This window comes from Dicentrarchus labrax, unplaced genomic scaffold, assembly GCF_905237075.1.
Source record: "Dicentrarchus labrax unplaced genomic scaffold, dlabrax2021, whole genome shotgun sequence".
In the NCBI taxonomy this organism is placed as follows: domain Eukaryota; kingdom Metazoa; phylum Chordata; class Actinopteri; family Moronidae; genus Dicentrarchus; species Dicentrarchus labrax.
Window position 1 is genome coordinate 6639012 of NW_026136701.1, and position 19366 is coordinate 6658377.

Sequence of the window (19366 nt, forward strand, 5' to 3'; positions counted from 1 at the left end):
TTAGGAAAACTGGTCAGACAAAGTCATAAGCCTTGTAAATCCCACTATGGTTTGTACTGTTGACTGCTGCAATCTGCTCTCATCCTCTCATCTACTGTCTAATCTGAAAGACCAACGTTTTTAACCCTTTTATAGCCGCCCCAAATATGACGCTTTGCAAAACCACACAAACACACACATAGGCCATGTATCCATAAGCATTTGAGTTGACATAAGTGATATTTGATCCCACCTGCTGTCAAAGTAATATCCAGAGAAGCCACTTTTTGCAAACCTTATGTTCTGCTAAGTGGTTGAGTCATCTTGGTAGCAGTGTGCAAGTTCATGCATATATCTTTCTATCATTTTCAGTTTGTTGTTAAAGGAAAACTACAACCATACTTTCCATACTGTAGCTGTGTTTGGAACAGAGACACAGCACAAACACTCAATTAGGAATAGGAACTGAAGATAATAAAAAAAGATGAAAATATATAAGTAATAGCCTAATTAATATGATGGAATACTAATTTTAAACATAGATTCTATTTTTATACAAGATCATTTATTTGTCATTTTACAGCAAAGGATTGTAAAATTAAATGTAAGTTGTAGTTCCCTTAATGCTACTCATAAAAACAAAAATGATACACAGTCAATGGTAAAAAGAAAGTTCTTTTATGACAGTAATGTTTTTCACAGCATTAAAAACATTTGTCTTCCACAAGACTTCTTTAAAAGACTCTGACATGAAAACATCAACTGTTGAAGTTCAATACTCATAAACTCAAGACCCTTGATGTTCAGTTATCGCGGTAATTTACAGACATGCAACTGAAGTAATTGCGAAGACATTTTGGGTCTACATCATCTTGTTACCCAATGAGCATGCACGTCTTCGCAGATCCAAGATGGCGTCAGTTTCCTCGTAAACCAGAGCAACGAGGCGGTCTCAGTCAATTCATTCAGTCGGCTAAAATCATGGCGTCCGCCAGTACAGGGAGCAGAGTATCCTGCGGGAGAGACTTGAATTGTGTGCCGGAGATAGCAGACACGTTAGCCGCGGTCGCCAAACTTGGGTGAGGAGAGTGCTGCACTCCGCCACTTCTTTTTTTAGTAAAAGTGATGTTTGGAGGGGGACGCGCTGGTGTGCTAGCGTGATGCCAGTGCGTGGGGTTGTTAGCATAGAGTCAATGCGCGATGCTTGCTAAGCTAAGCGGTGAATTACTAGCACGTGCCCAGTCACAGTCAGTTGTATGCACTGTTTATTGTACTCGTGCAGCTTATTGTGTTCAGATGTGTGAGCTGGCTGGAGGATAGTCGTGTAAATATGTTTGAGTTTCACCTCTGCCTGACATTAGATCTCAGTATCAGTGTTTAAAATGATGTGCTTTCTTTCTCTGGGGTGCAGGTTTGACTTCCTGTGCATGCCCCTGTTCCACTCGAGGTTCAGGAGAGAGTTTGAGTTGGAGCCCGCTAAATCCCGACCCGGTGCCCAGACCCGGTCCGACCTGCTGCTGTGTGGAAGAGGTTGGTGTCTCCACCCGACCGTATTCTAACATGTCAGGCGTTAGTAGGCATGCAAATGCAATTTACATTACTTTATGTTCTTCAAGAAATTAGACTGTACCCCAGTACGCCGGAATAGGCCCCCTGTGACATCGGAGAGCAATGATTGATTGATTGATTGATTGATTGATTGACTATATGTTGTGTTAAGTTAAACGATGGGTGTTTTACTCTTTGATTCCAGTAATTTTTTATTAATTTTATTTTAATATCTATCCAGACCAGGTTCCCTCCTGTTCTCATCATGTTCAGCATGTTGAGTTTTAAAATATGACAACTCAATTCATCACCTTACCCTAAAGTATATAATAATACCTATTTGCCAATAAAACACGGTGCATTATTGGCCACTACCTAATATCTTAATACAATTTAAAGTTAGGGTGCAGTCTTTGGTTTCAGTTCAATTTCTATTCTCAGGTTTATTTAAATTAGAGTAATATATTTGTTAATATACAACATATCAGTTATAAATACACACACACACACACACACACACACACACACACACACAATCCTGTGTTGTAAAATGATAAATCTACCTTGAGTCCTTGTCAAGCTTGGACTTATTTTTAACATTTACCGGGTGTTTACACAGTCCATCTATCTTTATCTACGATGTGACAGGCTTTAAATATCTGACATTGAAGTTATAAAAAAGAAGCTGAAGGTATAAAATAGTAACTACAAATGATAGAAAGTCATTTCATCAAACTATTAGATTTATTTTTAAATTAATATTAAGTGACTTAAAAAAAGAAGTCTTAGGACATTTTAAATATCAATGTATTGATAAGTAATACTTCTGGTTATCATATTATACTGTATAAGTTTGAGTTTATGGGTCAAATGTTAGCATAAGCTATTTTATCACCCCGATTTGCAAACTATGGGGCCAGAAAGAGAGACAGATGCTATCACTGAGAGTCAATGGATTGACAGGAAATGGTAAAATGTCAGTCAGTGCTTTTCATTAACTACTCATTATGCTTTATCTAGATTGGAATACTCTTATTGTTGGGAAGCTCTCATCATGGATCGACGCAGATTCAGAAATCGAGACGGAGCGCAGAAACTCAGAGGCCGTAAGTTTCTCACTTTGGACAATTTCTTTGACAGCATACACTTTCTCTGAGGCCGTCCTGGATGTTGTTGCGGGAGAGGGTTCTTTGATCTCAAGTTATTGTGGCACGAGTGAACTTGTCTTGTCCAGTTTCTCCTCTCCAGCCCTCTGAATCTGTCTTTTTGTGTCATCCCGCCATGCTCTCATCATTCTTTTTCCTGTGTTTCTCTCCAGGCTCTGGCACAGGAGCTAAACTTCTCCGCCTACCTGGGTCTGCCTGTCTTCATGATCCCTATAAAGGGCCCGCATAATGCCAATCTAGCCCGCCTGCTGCTAAATCACATCCACACTGGACACCACACCTCAAATGTAAGACATGCAGCATAAACTCAGCATGCACATGTAGATTGCTTTTTGATAGCAGGGAACTCAGTCAGGCAGACGGCTGAATTCATCAGCTAACGGCTGTTGTCCTCTGTGACTGATTTAGTTCTGGATACGTGTCCCGCTGATGGCTCCAGAGGACATGCGGGAAGACCTGATTGAGAATGAACCGAGCACTTGCATCGACGACACAAGTGTTGATGAGAAGACCTGGAGCTGGTTAGTTTCACATCAGTCCACTTCCTTAACAGTCGAGTGCTGTCTGCATGCTAAAACAGCTGTCATTGATTTCCTTTCAAATCCAGACTCATTTTGTTTACTTGCCTCTGCTCTTTTAGGTGGCACTCATTAAGAACCCTTTGTGATTACAACAAGAGGATCTGTCTCGGTGAGAGAGCACACTGTGAAGAAACAGCCTCCAGCAAAGTCAGTGCATTAAGACATAATTATAGTTGTGTCTGCTACTGAAAATGTCCCTTTTTTTTTTTGTATTCCTGAAGCTATTGAAGTTGGAGCAGACATGCCGTCAGAAGCTGTGATCGATAAGTGGCTCGGGGAACCTATCAAAGCAGCCATACTTCCCACCAGCATCTTCCTAACAAATAAAAAGGGCTTCCCTGTTTTGTCAAAAGCCCATCAGCGTATAATCTTCTCTCTTTTCAAGGTATAATTCAGCACATTCAACCGAAATTAATCACCAGCCAAATGCAGACGTGTTGCTTTAATAAAAATGTCTTTTGATAGTTGGAGGCCCAGTTCATCTTCACGGGAACCAGTCGCCACACTGAGAAGGACTTCCGATCCTACCTGCAGTACCTGGAATACCTCAACCAGAACCGGCCCGCACCCAATGCCTACGAGCTCTTTGCCAAGGGCTATGAAGACTACCTGCAGTCTCCCCTCCAGGTGAGGAAGTGCTCATTTGTGATCATACATTATTGAAACAAATTGTTCTAAGACTGACTGTATTTTTATTTTTTTTCCCTCCTTTCCTTCAGCCACTCATGGACAACCTGGAGTCTCAGACTTATGAAGTGTTTGAGAAGGATCCTATTAAATATTCCCAGTACCAACAGGTAAGCATTAGAGAAAAAGTTGTCACAATTTGTCCAAGTGCAATATCCAAATCGCAGAAGCTGCAGATGGTAGAATGTATCACAAAACAGCATAATAATGAAGTATGGCCTACAAATCCTGTTCTCCGAATTTAAGAATGTTTGTCTGGTACCGACCCCAAAAGATGTTGCATCATTATGATTTTAAAACAGATAATTTCCACTGATAGTGAATCACATTACAATCGTAATCTGTCAAAAATAATTGCAATATGAATGTGTTGATGAAACACTCTGCTCATTGAGCTACATACCACCTGCTCTGATTGCTCTTGTTGCATTAATAAACAGAAGGTTTGGTAATTTCACATAAAGCTGTGAAATGGCTATGTGAGGCTGTTTGTATCTGTCTCTCATAAACCGACATGCTTCCATTTCAACAAATTGTCAGTGTATATTGACTTAGACATTAGGAGTTTTTCTTCTTTTGGGCTAAGTCACCTACAGATCCTAAAGTCATCCATTTAAACCACACACATCTACATATTGTGAAACTACATCATCTACACCAATCACTCAAGACCAAAGATCACACTATTGGAATTTAAATTAAAATTTCATTCACACTCATTGTGTAGCCTGCTGAAAAGTGTTTTTATTTATAAAAGACCGTTTGGTTTGATAGCAGATTTGACACAAAAATATAAATGATAGTGTCGCTATAGTAGTTCTCAGTTCTTTCTTATACTTTTAAAATATAAAATTTGATCTTTTCTGAGCTTGTACAGACAGGACAGATAGTCACTTACAGCAGAACACTGACATGTCTCTTTTTGTGTGACGGTGAGTTCGGCACAGAACATATTAATTCTCATGCTTTGTTTTTGTGTATACAGGCTGTATATAAATGTCTACTTGACAGAGTTCCAGAGGAGCAGAAGGACACAAACGTTCAGTGAGTATCTTTACCCAGGTCTTTATACGTAGAGTTCAGAAGTTGCTGTGGTATTGCAGTCAGTGTCTGGATAATGATTCAAACCGTGAGATTGAATTTCGAAACCAACACCCCTCTTTCCCTGATGAAGCTCGATATAATACCTCTAGTAATAGAACAGGGTAATGTATTCGAGAAAATAATGACAGACAACTCAGTGGGTGAGATGAGTCATGAAGCAGTGATTGCAGCAGCCTTAAACCTCTCTTTCTCACAGGGTGTTGATGGTGTTGGGAGCAGGTAGGGGTCCACTGGTCAACGCGTCCCTGCGTGCTGCCAGACAGGCCGACAGGAAGCTGAGGGTGTACGCTGTGGAGAAAAACCCCAATGCTGTAATCACGTGAGTGGAGTACTACCCTTTAGCAGTCAGTGTCCAAGTGGGGAAAAAATATTGACTTTTAAATGCCTGTGTTAATGGTTCCGTCCACCAACGTTTTAACTGGTCCGTACTTGCTCAGGCTGGAGAACTGGCGCTTTGAGGAGTGGGGTGATCAGGTGACAGTGGTGTCATGTGACATGCGGGAGTGGGCAGCGCCAGAGAAAGCCGACATCATTGTCAGCGAGCTGCTTGGATCGTTTGGTGACAACGAACTTTCCCCCGAGTGCTTAGATGGAGCCCAGCACTTTCTCAAAGGTACTTCATTGTTTTGATTTTAAAGCGACAGTTCACCCCAAAGTCAAAAATACATATTTTTCCTCTTACTTGGGGAGTTATTTATCCATCTAGATTAGGTGTGAGTCGCTGAGTATTAGAGATATCGGCCACTGAGATGTCTGCCTTCTTTTGAATGTAATGAAACCAGATGGCACCTGGCTTGCGGTGTTCAAAGCGCTAAACCGCAATGTCTCTTTTGAGAAATCATGACCCAGTTCCTCAAAGTGATCCACATACCTTGTTGTGAGCAGTTTCATGTAGGAGGTATTTTCATTCTGCAGAACTCCATCCACCAACCATAGCTGAACGTTAGGGGTTGAGGTTAACTGTCCCTTTTTTTTTTTTTTTTTTTAAAGAATCTGCTATATATGCAGACGCTGTAGCTGCAGTCTTTGAATGCACATTTGGTTGTTTGCCACATCAAACGTGCAAAGCATTTGCCATCCTCCATTACCTTCCATGCTTCCTTGCATCTCAAATCACTTTCTTCTTCCCCTTTTCCTCGTCTCGTCACTCTCAGATGATGGAGTGAGCATCCCCTGTTCCTACACGTCCTTCCTGGCTCCCCTGTCCTCCTCCAAGCTTTACAACGAAGTACGGGGCTGCCGGGAACGTGACAAGGACCCAGAGTGCCATTTTGAGACGCCCTACGTGGTGCGCCTCCATAACTTCCACCAGTTGGCTGACCCCAAACCGTGCTTCACCTTCACACACCCCACAACAGGTAGACGCACTAAACTCATATTGTAAACAAAGAAACAATTACACTATACAGTTTGGTATTGTGTGTTTTGAATGTGTTGATCACACTTGCTTTTTTTCTTTCAGATATGAACAATAACCGCTATCAGTGCCTCAGATTCTCCGTTGGTTGTAACTCTGTGCTCCATGGTTTTGCTGGCTACTTTGAGACCACGCTGTACAAAGATGTCACACTTAGTAAGTCAAATGTATGAAGGGGAAGTCACACTGTGCTGAGATTGGACAGAAATATTAATGTTTATGTTGTGTGTGTGTGTGTGTTTGTGGCAGGTATAAAACCAGATACACATTCACCTGGAATGTTCTCCTGGTTCCCCATCCTCTTCCCCCTCAAAGTAAGTTGTACTGTTGGTACTCCTAAATTTAACAGCATACGTCAATCACATATTCACCCTTCCTTCTTCCTCAATTTCTACCTTCCAATAGCAACCCATCTCCATATCCCGGGATGATGATGTCACAGTGCGATTCTGGCGCTGCAACAACGGGAAGAAGGTGTGGTACGAATGGGCCGTGACCGAGCCCTCCTCCTCTGCCATCCACAATCCAGCAGGACGCTCCTACACCATCGGCCTGTGAAGATGACACATCAGCACACCTGTCAACAGGCGCACGCACACACACGCACACACGCACACACGCACACACGCACACACACACACACACACACACACACACACACACGTTTCCGTAAGACTTGGTGGCAGATAAGGTGGAGGTGGCCTGGTTCTTTTTATATACACATTAAAACCTGGACTGAAAAACCCCATAAAATGTTGTCCGGGTTTTAAAATGACCAGTGGTTGGCACTTTTGAGGCAGCAATGAAAAAGTTGATTGGATGAACCAAATTTCTGTCTGTTTTTTGTGAAGTCTGTTTCACAAGCATGGACTATCACCTGTACACAAAGTGTATTGTTCCTGTGGGATTGGCTCATTCAAATAAGGTCAAACACCTCCACTGGTTTATTTTTTAAGGCCTTTTTTCCCCACTACTGTTCTGAACACGTGTTGCAAACATACACACTAAATCCATCCAGACCGTTTGCCTTATCAAACACACATTCCATAGTGATTCTTACGTACTGATGAAATACCCTTCTCCTCAACGCAACAGGGTTAGAGGATGGTTACGCTGTTCAGGTCACATACCATGTTGTCTGGGGGCTGTCTCTTCATACCTTTTTGTTGTTTTGTTCCTGTATGTTTGAACCATGTCAATAAAGACACTGTAATATCTGTCCATGCTCTACAAGTTATTGGGATTGGAATGTAAACCAATGTAAAGGTTTGCGAGTAATTGTGGAATGACGGCAAGAGCAGTGTTAGTTTAAATGAAAGGGCAGCCTATTCTGTAAGGATGTGAGTTGTCCCATAGATGTCACTCCCAGATGGCGATCTCTTGGACCACAAGTAATCAATGTTGGTAGTGTTCTCAGCTCACCCTAACCTTGTGTGTTGACCAATGCAGGTGCAACTATCAGGTTTACTGTAGAGATTTCTTTTGGTGAGTTGCGATTCATTATCTCAGGAGCTTTTCCTCATTAGCACAGATGCAAAGCTCCTTACAGACTTGTCAAATGTAACCAAACTTGCTCATCAGTTCCAAACTAGACACTGTGTACACGTGTTTCTGCATCAGTACAACTGTCAAAATCAAGTCACACCATAAAAGCACCAAAATGTGATTACAGCCGACAGTGATCCTGCTCAGTATGATGTAAGGCCGGCTTAAACATTTCTAGAGCCAAACACACTCCACCTTCTGATACCTGACTATTCTGTACCGTTATTTACCATATCTTACTTATACATTACCATTACTTGAGTCTACAGTACGAGCATAGGCCGACAAACACGCCCTGTCTGGTCTTATGATGCATACACATGCACGTATCTTTGTAGTTGCAGTTGCTCAGGAAAGATGCACATGACTGGGGCCAAACGAAAATGTAAATGTTTTGCCTGCTCATGCAAGGAGTTTTTAAAGAATTTGAAATGCGTATTAAAGGTTTTATTGAGGATATTTTAATTTGACAATTATCAAATATTGAAAAAAATGCAGACCGACTAATCCATGTAAGAACATGCACTGTATTAGCCATTTTTATGCAAATGTCCTTTTTTTGGGGTTTTATTTGACATTTTGAGAAAAAGAGTGTTAATCACAAACACCTGCAAAGATGAAACTATAAAGTCTTATTTCCATTGTGGTCCTTGACATAAAGATAGCAAAGATGCAGTGGTGCAGGTGACAAGGGACATCATACTGCCTACAACCAACCCAGTTAATACCTATATCATTATTAATAAAATCCCTCCCAGTTAAAACAACCCAAAATGGTGATTAATCATCTTATTCAATGTTTATTTGAGCAACAAAACGTACTCTTTGCCGGTGTTTACCTTTACCCTCATTTGAAATATGCAGTTTTTATGTATGGCAACTAGTCCTACATCCAATTATTATTATTTTTAATTATAATGAATGTATATTTAGGTCAATTCTACAAGGATGAGTACACTACTCACAAAAAGTTAGGGATATTCGGCTTTCGGATGAAATTTCAGAATGTACATAAAATGCACTATAACCTTTCCAGGTGATCTTAATTTGACCTTCTACTTAAATGCCCTACTTTCATGATATAATATCACTGTAGCATCAACTTTTTACATTTTCCATAAATTTCACCCGAAAGTGGAATATCCCTAACTTTTTGTGAGTAGTGTATGTATGTATGTATTAGGTTGTGTTTTGTCAATGGGTCCTCACTACAGGGGGCGGGGCCTGAGGCGTGTTGACAATTCGGGCTGCGCTGATTGGTTGAAAACAACCAGCTTTTCTATTTATCGAGGCTGTCAGCTGGAAGTCTTTTGTTACCCCGCTCATCACGGCCAGCCGACAGGAATCAGGGATAATGCCGAACATGAAGTCTGTCACATAACAGGGAGCTTTCAGGGGGTTTTCAAGTCACCACAGCCGCCAAAGAGGTGGGTCAACACTCTATGAGTAGTTTCCTTGAGGTTTAAACAGAGAAACAAAGAGCGGGAGGTCAGTGCTCATGGGTTAATTACAAATTCCCGCAGTCTTGTTGGTCACACAGAAAAGAAACCTCGGGTTACTGCGGCCGCGAGATATGCTAAACCGGTGTTTTTGAACTTGAATATGTCAACATTTACCACTTCCTTTTAAGCTTATTTTTCTTAACAAACTAAAATTATTTCAGTCTGTTTGTGGTCCCCAGACAGCCTCTCAGACACATAGGCCACACACGGACCGTTCATAGTGTTGCACTCTGAATTATTGATGCTGGGGTTTCTAATTTTAGCCCTACTGTAGCCAAATAAAGATGGAGACCACTGCCACCGGCCTTTTTCACCTCTGATGGGGCCCAAAGAAAGTGGCGGGGAAATTACTCAGCAAATGTGTCAAACCAATTCTGCCTTGGTAGGCTTACTACTAGAGAGCCGCGGCCCCAGTCATCTGGACCACAAAGGAGGAGGAGTGGGGGGGACATACCGGGCTGGGCTTCAGGATGACCGAGGGCCCGAGGAAGAGGAGCAGCAGCACCGGCGGGGTCAGCCAGTCGGAGCCCCCAGACTCCCGGTCGGGTGAGGGGAAAGACGCAGGAGGAGGCTCCGGGGTGGCTCTGAAGAAACAGATCGGCCTGGTCAGCGCATGTGGCATTATAATAGGTAAGTACGTCCTTATGGGGTTTCCCTGCACTGTAAATGAAAGTGAATCACGTGAATGTCAGTCAGTGATGCTAACACCAGCATCTGCATAAAGAATCCATTCCATATAACAGTTGAGTTTTATGGATTATCTTTACTTGATACAGTAAGTTTTTGTTTTCATTCTACTACAGCCTTTGTCAGCTTGTCCAGCAGTTTGTTATACTACATAGAGTTTGATGTTTTTTTCAATCTTGGCAACCAAATAATCAAAACATCCAAAAATCTTTAATTTAGTGTCACTTAAAGTGTCATTAAAGGTATTTGACAGCTTGTTTGTGTCAGAAATCACCAATTTGCAGTGATGAGGTTCAATTCTAAGTAATTGGCAAGTGATATTTTCCAGTTGCACATTGAAAGTATTTTCATTATGTAACTGAACTGTATTCCTTAAGGACAATGTTTCTGAATTGAGCTGCACTGAAATTCAAAAGCCACTCACATTGCACTCTTTGTGTTTGAGCCTTACTGACTGAAATCTCTCTCACTCTCTGCTGTGATTGCGGATTATCCTCTGTGTGCTCCCGGCATCATCTTGCACATGCACACGTCAATTTAAAGCAATCCCGCCAATGGGCTTCCACCATTGTCGAGAATGCATTTTCCATTTGAAGCTTGGTTGCTGCCCCCTTAACAAGAAGCAGCTGTACCCTCCATGTTCTGTGTTGTATGAATTAAATGAGTGTAACAATTTGACCATTTAGGTATACTGGGATTAGACAATGGTGGCCGTCTGGAGGACAATGCTTAAATGTTTTATTTGGGGTTAATTAAATCAATATGATACACAAATTCAAAAGTACAAAATATCATTAACTAAATTAGATCAGCAGAAAAGAGACTGACTTTACATCACCAGTGTGTTTTTCTGCCCTACAGCCAGCAAGTGTCAACTGTTGCTGATTTGCTGTAACAAGTGTGTTGTCATTTAATTCAAACTGCCTCTAATGGCAAGTAGCAGGATAAGAAGTATCATAAGTGAACTACTCTCTTTCTACTCATCTTTCCCCAGCCACTGAAATAGCTTTATAGTAGATGTGTTTAACAAAGACAGGTACTGTTCTTGAAGTTGTTTTTTTTTTTTTTTTTTCTTGGTCCCAAGAGTCACTGGATAGGAACTCGTTCTGACATCTCCTCAGGCTAATTAAAAAAGACAGAGCAAATATCTTCTCTGCTAAAAACAAAGGCAAAGAAAAAAATACTACAAAAAATATTAGTTACACTAATTGTCTCTGTTGCCGAAACTGTAACAACCTTTCCCTACTTTCAATAACTTGTCAAATGAAAAAAATAAAAGAAAATAGCTCAACTGCACATTTGAAACTCCAAGGCCAGGCAAAATCAATCTCAAACAAGCCCACAGTTTTCTGCCCATGGGTTAACCTACAAAGCTAAACAAAGTTAATACTGTAACTGGGGAAAAATGTTATCTGATGTCAAACATGAGTACTACAGGAAATGGGGCATCATGTGAGAGGAAATTGTATCCATCCCTTTATATCCTGCAATCTGTTTCAGTGGCATTGAGCTTTAATGTGGTTTTCCTCCCACTGCTGATGAGAAAAATATCTGCAATGTTTTTCTTTAAACAGAAGATGGGCATCTTTAATTTTTATTGCATTCACATTATATGTACATAGATATGCCAGAGCATCCAACCCTGTTCCTGATTTGTTTCTTAATTTGTTTTCTGTGTCTGTTGGCATTCAGGCAACATCATTGGATCAGGGATTTTTGTAAGTCCTAAGGGGGTCCTGGAGAATGCTAGCTGCGTGGGTGTGGCCATCATTGTGTGGGTCACCACTGGAATTATCACAGCCATCGGAGCTCTCTGCTATGCAGAGTTGGGTGTGACCATCCCCAAGTCAGGGGGAGACTACTCCTATGTAAAGGACATCTTTGGAGGACTGGCTGGGTGAGAACTATGCTATTTGTTAGGATTAATGCCTCCTATGTGATTTAAATAAAATACCCAAAGTATCAAAAGCCGCAAGTGTAGCAACTACACAGATCAGACATGTGGACACTGAGAATAAAAGGCGATACATGGGGCTGGAGTTAACAGGGATTGTGTCGATTCTCTCGGAACACAAACTTCAGAGCCACAATCCGTTTTAAAGATGCTAAATCCAACCATAATCTGTCTGCATTGAGATGAGTGTAGTTCATGTAGTATTATGTAAAGATGAGACAGCAAGGTTTTTAGCAAGCCCTTTTGTAATTAATTAGAAATTATAATAAACCCCCGCTCCCATCCCTCCCCCTCCACAACCATATAATTAAGCCTCTCCTAATGTAATTTTGTATTCCCAACATCCCACAATGTCGATGACCCAGTTCCACTCATTTCTCTCGTCTTTAACAACAATGCTCCAGTGCATCTCTATAATGCACCTAGCTAATATGCTTAATTTCCTTTGTCTTCCATCACATTGTGCTGTAACGAGGGCCGGTATTCTCACACACTGTGTTGTGTGGACCGGCTGCTGTTAGACACAAGTCCATTGCCACGTCTCAATAACCTCCTGCCTGTGTTGTCCCCCAGCTTTCTGCGTCTGTGGATTGCGGTGCTGGTTATCTACCCCACTAACCAGGCTGTGATCGCCCTCACCTTCTCAAACTACATCCTGCAGCCCCTCTTCCCCGCCTGCCTTCCCCCAGAGAATGGCCTACGCCTGCTGGCTGCTGTCTGCCTCCGTGAGTCACACAATTAAACTGAAGATTAAATGCCTATTGGTTTGAGGTTGGTGCATTAACAGATACAGATCATGAAGCAGTGTAGAAAAGATTTTCAGGCATAATGAATTTATAGCTTCTTTCTTCCATTGTTTTTATACCCTTTTGTTAAAGAAAGACGCTCAACACCGTCAAAGAAACTGTTATGGGGGCAGTGAAGGTCTAACAAAAGAGGCTGTTGAGCTGCATTGTGGCCAGTGTAGGAGCTTGAGCCATACTAATGACTAGTATTGTAGTCAGTCTGTCAGGCAGCCCACCACTTTGGGCCAGACTGAATAATCTCAAACTATGTGATAGATTAAGAGGAAATTGTGCATGGACAGTCATGGTTGCCCAAGGATAATAGCGACTGGCACCACCATGAGGTTCACATTTGTGTTAGATGCTAACATTAGCTCGAACTACCATTCTACAGCCTCACAGAGCTTAAGCCTCACTTCATGGAAGAGCAATACTTTTCAGTCTACCTTAATGTACAGCAAGCAGATTTCAGTTTACCAAACTACAATATGCAGGTAATTAAGACACTCAAAGTTGCCCTTTTACCTTGGAAAATACAGATACAGAGACTAGTTTTCCAGTCATGGAAACACCTGGAAATTGATTTATGTTGTCCTGGAAAATTGTAATTGTATTTGAGCCACTCACTCCAAACACCTACGTAAACCTGGATGTGTATTTTGTTTGAAATGTGACTGCTGGTAGGATAAGCTGCGTGGTCTGGAACAGCTGTTTATTTCAGCTCCCATGTTAATAAAGAGCTGTTCACACCAGACAGAGGTTTGTTTTTCTGCTTTTTTGTTTAGTTGCAGCGTTATCCATAAAGCTCAGAAGGATCTTTCTTTGTCTGACTCAGGAATTTTGCTTTTTAAAAAAGAATTCTGTAAATGTTTAATTCTCATAACATTATTGATTAATAATATTCATAATATTCATAAAAATATATAAAACACCGTTGAGAAGAGCTGTGGGAAAAATTCTACCACCTGTGCCAATATTCAAGTTACATGAGCTAAATTTTTCACATACAATATGTTCCTACAAATGATAGATTGCATTGTATCCCTTACACAGCCTGTTGGGTACAGCAGAGATTATTCTAACTCTTCTTTTGCTGTCCTTTTTAGTATTGTTGACATGGGTGAACTGCTACAGTGTGCGCTGGGCCACATGTGTCCAAGATGTCTTCACTGCTGGCAAGCTTTTGGCATTGGGCCTCATCATAATCATGGGGATCGTCCAAATATGCAAAGGTAGTATTTGTTCCCTAATGTTTCCTTGCATTGTGTCTCTTTCTCTTTGGCTTCTAGCCTTTTCATAAAGTGTAGGAGCATCAAGTCAGCTTGCATGTGTCTGAGTTATAAGCAGTTCCATTTTCAGTGTATATCATGTGAATAGTATTTAGAGGTCTGAAGATGTAAAACTCCAGTATGTCTTAATAAGTATATAGTTTTTCTCTTATTTCCGGTGAATCATCTCATGATTCATTCATTTCCCTGACTCCTAATTTGGAAATTCCGATCTTAAGGCATGATGTCCAAATAGGGGAAAACCGTTTCAACACTTAAGCTACCATCACGATATAGTCACCTCGAGCCTCTCATGGGATTTGGGATTTCAACGTGAAAGAGGGATTACAGGCCCTCGTAGCTCGTCATCTCACTCATAATCCTCTAAGTCACACACACACTCTGCCAGGCCCATTCATGTGATTTAGCCCCCTCATATCTCACTTTGACTTTGTGTGACATAGAAGCTGGAGGTGCAGGCTGATTTAATGTATCCAGACCTTTTGTGTGATATGGTGTTGATTATAGCTGGCCATCTATGAGAATATTTGAGAATATGTAGTCAGCTAAATTCTGTTTAAAAGTAATAAATACCTTATGATATACTTAATGCTGTAGGGTACAAACCAAACAAAATACCAGACTCTCTGAATTTAAGTCTTTCATAAACAGATTTCTTTGTGAAATGTATAGTAAACACGCTTTAGATCAAAAGGCAGCAGTAAACTGTGTATAACTTGGAATGACATGAAAAAATAAATTGCATGCTGTGTCTAGTGCCCTCTGCTGCTCAGACTGTGGAGGTGAAAATAATTTCATTTCATCAAGTTCGACTAAATTTCAATGAAATCTAATATTGGGTTTTTTGCCGACAGGTCACTATTACTGGTTGGAGCCAGCACACGCCTTTGAGACCTTCCGAGACTATGATGTTGGTCTGATCGCTCTGTCCTTCCTACAAGGCTCCTTTGCTTATGGGGGATGGAACTTCCTCAACTATGTCACAGAGGAGTTGGTTGACCCATACAGGTAACACATGCACATTTGTACGTGTAACAAAACACAAAAAATAACGTAATACATTATGTATGTACATGGGAAAGTAAAAAAAAATTAGAAACCACTATAATGTAGTCCAGTACAACATCACATTTAACTACCTTAGTGTTAAACAGGCAATTGAATTTCTGATAATGTCACCAAAAATTTGTAAATGGAAGAATTTAAGGCAGAGCTGTTGTATTGAATTGCTATAGATTATACAGGTGTACCTAATAAAGTAGACATTGAGTGTATATTCATATTGGACATTGAATAATGGGAAAAATGGGACTGTGTATTCAGGCTGACCACTAAATGTAGTTTGGTAAAACTTTGTCGTGAAGAAAGGATCTTATATATGGTTGGTGAAATAAGTGGAAGTCTAAACAGTATTGTATTATGTGGGGTAAACTAAACTATAAAGAGTTTAACATTTATGTATCTACTTATTTTATTGATAATGCCATATGATTTTGTAATGTGACAATTGAATATAAGTTTTCCAACTAAATCTAAAGAAATTTTACAGATGAGAAACGGATGATGATGATGCAGAAACCAAGTCATTAATGTAGATTGGTAACAAAAAGGGTCCATAAACAAAACCCTGAGGGATGCCACAACTAACTTCCATCCATTTACAAATAGTTTATAATTATATATCCAAATATTTTACATGTTGGAAAAAAAAGGCTGAGAATGTTTTTCTATGGGAACATTAAAGCTCAGTGGTAGACATGGTTGATGTACCATGAACCACAATCTTGTCTTTTATCCTTCCAGGAATCTACCGCGTGCAATCTTCATCTCTATCCCCGTGGTCACCTTCGTTTACGTGTTTGCCAACGTGGCCTACGTCACAGCTATGAGCCCACAAGAGCTGCTGGCCTCAAATGCTGTGGCAGTGGTGAGAAAAAAAGACTGACGATAACGTGTGTGTGTGTGTGTGTGTGTGTGTGTGTGTGTGTGTGTGTGTGTGTGTGTGTGTGTGTGTGTGTGTGTGTGTGTGTGTGTGTGTGTGTGTGTGTGTGTGTGTGTGTGTGTGTGTGTGTGTGTGTGTGTGTGTGTGTGTGTGTGTGTGTGTGTGTGTGTGTGTGTGTGTGTGTGTGTGTGTGTGTGTGTGTGTGTGTGTGTGTGTGTGTGTGTGTGTGTGTGTGTGTGTGTGTGTGTGTGTGTGTGTGTGTGTGTGTGTGTGTGTGTGTGTGTGTGTGTGTGTGGTTAGGCATGTAGAGAATGTATGTAGTTAGAAGCTTATCAGAGTCTTTGAAGAGGAGTATTTGTGTTGTCCAGCAGCCATTTAAAGTAACCACATTGATCTGATGCATGCTCCTCATTGGAGCATAATGCTTGTAACTTGTCTGTCGCCCCCGTTTGCACTGCATTTCAAAATGTCCTGTTCAGTCGCTGTTATTTAAGTACGTGTTTCAACTTTATACTTGCTTTCTCCTCCTCGTCTTCTCTCTCTCTACTCCTAATATTTCTCCCAGACATTTGGAGAGAAATTGCTAGGAGTAATGTCATGGATCATGCCCATATCTGTGGCGCTCTCCACCTTCGGGGGGGTCAATGGCTCCCTCTTCACATCGTCGCGGTCAGTTTGTCCTCTCCCCATGGTCCTCCCTTTCTTCTCATTCCAGCTTCTGTGGTCACCGTGCTTTTGTTTTGAAGAGTACTCTTGTTTCCCATGTCGATATTTGTGCCCATACCTGTAGATGTATGTGAAGAAGCGGGATAAGCAGGGTAAAAATGAGAAGCTCAACAGGAATAAAATGCTTTGGCAGTGCAAATACAGATTGGATTTCAGATTATAGCAAAAGGGCCTCAATAGAAAACTGTATTCCTCTGTGCATATTCCACTTTGGCTAAGATGATCCCTCTTGACCAGTAACATAACCCAAAGTAGTGAACCCCTTGTGCTCCTGTTTTGGTCCATTTTTCACTTCTGCCATTTCCTCCTGCACTGGTGCTTCCATAATCACCTGAACTATTTGCATATGGTTAGCACCAGCTGGCTCTGCTCTCAGGACTTCACTGTCTGTGGTTCTGTCTTTCAGGCTGTTTTTTGCTGGAGCGAGGGAAGGCCATCTCCCACGTCTGCTGGCCATGATTCACGTGCAGCGCTGCACTCCTATCCCTGCCTTACTGTTTACTGTGAGTCCTAGCAAAAACACAACCTCTACTCTTTGTCCTTACTGTGGTCTCTGTCCTCACATTCTACTCTCACCACATTTAGTTGATCTCCACTCTGCTGATGTTGTGCACCAGTGACATTTACACCCTCATAAACTATGTGGGATTTATCAACTACCTCTTCTATGGTGTCACTGTCGCCGGGCAGATTGTGCTGCGCATCAAAGAGCCTGACATGTATCGACCCATCAAGGTAAAGACACAGACAGAACAACTTCATGTGGACCCAACATGCAACACAAACATTTAAAACCGTTTTAGATACTGGTGTATATTCCACAAGCACTGTACAATATATACTGTTTATTGCCACTGTTTTTACAAGGCTGCAGAGATCATTTTCATGACCGCATGTGACTTTATTTTGTTTATACTTTTAACACCTATTTTATGTCCGCATGCTGAAATCTGCTGTATGGATATTTGAGGTTTTACAACACCAACCCCTCATCCTCCAGGTGAGCCTGATATGGCCAGTGATCTACCTGCTGTTCTGGGCCTTCCTGCTGGTCTTTTCGCTCTACTCTGAGCCAGTGGTTTGCGGTATTGGTCTGGCCATCATGATGACTGGTGTCCCTGTATATTTCCTGGGAGTCTACTGGGAAAACAAGCCACAGTGTTGTAATATTACTATTGGTAAGGCAACATTATGGTGTCTTGCATAAAAGAGTTCAAGACTTTGAAGTTGAAAATGTTGTTTGAATTCTGAGATGCCTGCAAACTTATCGTATCGTCTATGCAGTAAAGGTACAGGATTCATAAAATGTTAACCCAGTTTGACACAGAACATAATTACAGAATGGTACAGGGTATATTAATTAGGATAAATGCCAACCAATGTCGTTGAAATTAAGAATTTCCATGTTTGAACCGTTTATCCTAATTAATTATATGGCCTCTCTTCATCCACCAACCATATCCAGGTAAAATGACTCATCTGTGCCAAAAGCTCTGCTCAGTGGTCTACCCAGTCATGGAGGAGAACCTGGAGCCCATTGGGCCTCAAAAGAACGATGAAGATGGGGAAGAGGGAAAAAGCCTTCAAACAGCTGACCAAACACGTGCATAAACAAGAACCGACTCATTTCTCACTCTCTGTTTGGGGAGGTTAGCATACATATTCACCTGTTGTTCTACAACACTGGACTTGCTCTGTTTCTGACTGGCCTTAATTCTGACCATTGTTTCAGTGTGCAGTCTGGGAACAGGTGTTTGAGGTGAAATTCTACCTAGTCTGAATTTATGAAACACTGAAATTATGAAACACCGTGTTTTTTGTTTTTTTTGTTTTTCACCTTCACATTTGTTCCTATTGTTTGTCTACAGTTTGTGGTTTGTGTGTGGGAGGTAGTGGAAACACTAATATGCCAGTTGTATGTATTGTTCAAGCTCTGTGTTTATAGTATCACCTCACTGTAGTAACACTAAAATGAATTGTTTTTTTCAGATGGTTTAATGTTTTTTTTTATTTTTATTCTCATTTGATTAATTACATCTGTGTCAAACTACATTAATAATTTATTTAAAAGTTCCCTTGTTCTGTTCAGCAGAATGGATTAGTTCACATTTAGTCCTGTAAATATGAAGTGCTACATCTTCTCCTAAAAATTTAAATTAAAACAATCTTCCATCCTTGCAGTTCCTGAACAGGAAGCTTATGATAGAAAATCAAATATTCCTAAAATGTCTCCACACTATATCTGCAGTGGAAGGTAGTTTTATCTCCTGGATTGTGTTTTTCACAGTTGGTACCTGCCAGAAAGGATATTAAGATGCCCAGTTGTCTTCATAAAGTCTTTCCCTGTGTCGTATTGTACTGCATATACTGCAGTTGTATTGTGCTGCCTGCTGCACCTCCTCATCAATGTTTCATCCACCTGTTGGAACACCTGACGTACAAGGGGCGGAGTCC

The 19366-nt window shown here is 41.0% G+C and overlaps 2 protein-coding genes across 2 annotated transcripts; both read left to right on the forward strand.

The window, feature by feature from the left end:
- Positions 1 to 903: 903 nt before the first annotated feature.
- On the forward strand, positions 904 to 7699 carry prmt5 (protein arginine methyltransferase 5). The gene is made up of 16 exons (XM_051404884.1): positions 904 to 1058; positions 1391 to 1509; positions 2548 to 2633; positions 2846 to 2980; positions 3102 to 3214; positions 3334 to 3383; positions 3496 to 3659; positions 3740 to 3901; positions 3994 to 4071; positions 4947 to 5005; positions 5262 to 5384; positions 5503 to 5678; positions 6220 to 6423; positions 6528 to 6638; positions 6732 to 6796; positions 6888 to 7699. Exons 1-16 carry the CDS (start codon positions 961 to 963, stop codon positions 7038 to 7040), a joined length of 1896 nt encoding a protein of 631 aa, XP_051260844.1. The 5' UTR covers positions 904 to 960; the 3' UTR covers positions 7041 to 7699.
- Positions 7700 to 9311: 1612 nt separating this feature from the next.
- slc7a8b (solute carrier family 7 member 8b) lies at positions 9312 to 18900 on the forward strand. The gene is made up of 12 exons (XM_051399112.1): positions 9312 to 9454; positions 9916 to 10159; positions 11909 to 12113; positions 12744 to 12895; positions 14062 to 14187; positions 15099 to 15252; positions 16048 to 16171; positions 16752 to 16855; positions 17319 to 17415; positions 17498 to 17647; positions 17913 to 18090; positions 18378 to 18900. Exons 2-12 carry the CDS (start codon positions 10000 to 10002, stop codon positions 18521 to 18523), a joined length of 1596 nt encoding a protein of 531 aa, XP_051255072.1. The 5' UTR covers positions 9312 to 9454; positions 9916 to 9999; the 3' UTR covers positions 18524 to 18900.
- Positions 18901 to 19366: the final 466 nt, after the last annotated feature.

Excerpts from the sequence above, each read along its gene's own strand:
- slc7a8b (XM_051399112.1), top strand. The coding sequence starts at position 10,000 with ATGACCGAGGGCCCGAGGAAGAGGAGCAGCAGCACCGGCGGGGTCAGC. Across the intron at positions 16,856-17,318 it reads TCCCTCTTCACATCGTCGCG|GCTGTTTTTTGCTGGAGCGA; the intron begins GTCAGTTTGTCC and ends TCTGTCTTTCAG. Across the intron at positions 17,648-17,912 it reads ACATGTATCGACCCATCAAG|GTGAGCCTGATATGGCCAGT; the intron begins GTAAAGACACAG and ends CTCATCCTCCAG.
- prmt5 (XM_051404884.1), top strand. The coding sequence starts at position 961 with ATGGCGTCCGCCAGTACAGGGAGCAGAGTATCCTGCGGGAGAGACTTG. Across the intron at positions 2,981-3,101 it reads CTGGACACCACACCTCAAAT|TTCTGGATACGTGTCCCGCT; the intron begins GTAAGACATGCA and ends TGACTGATTTAG. Across the intron at positions 3,660-3,739 it reads TAATCTTCTCTCTTTTCAAG|TTGGAGGCCCAGTTCATCTT; the intron begins GTATAATTCAGC and ends GTCTTTTGATAG.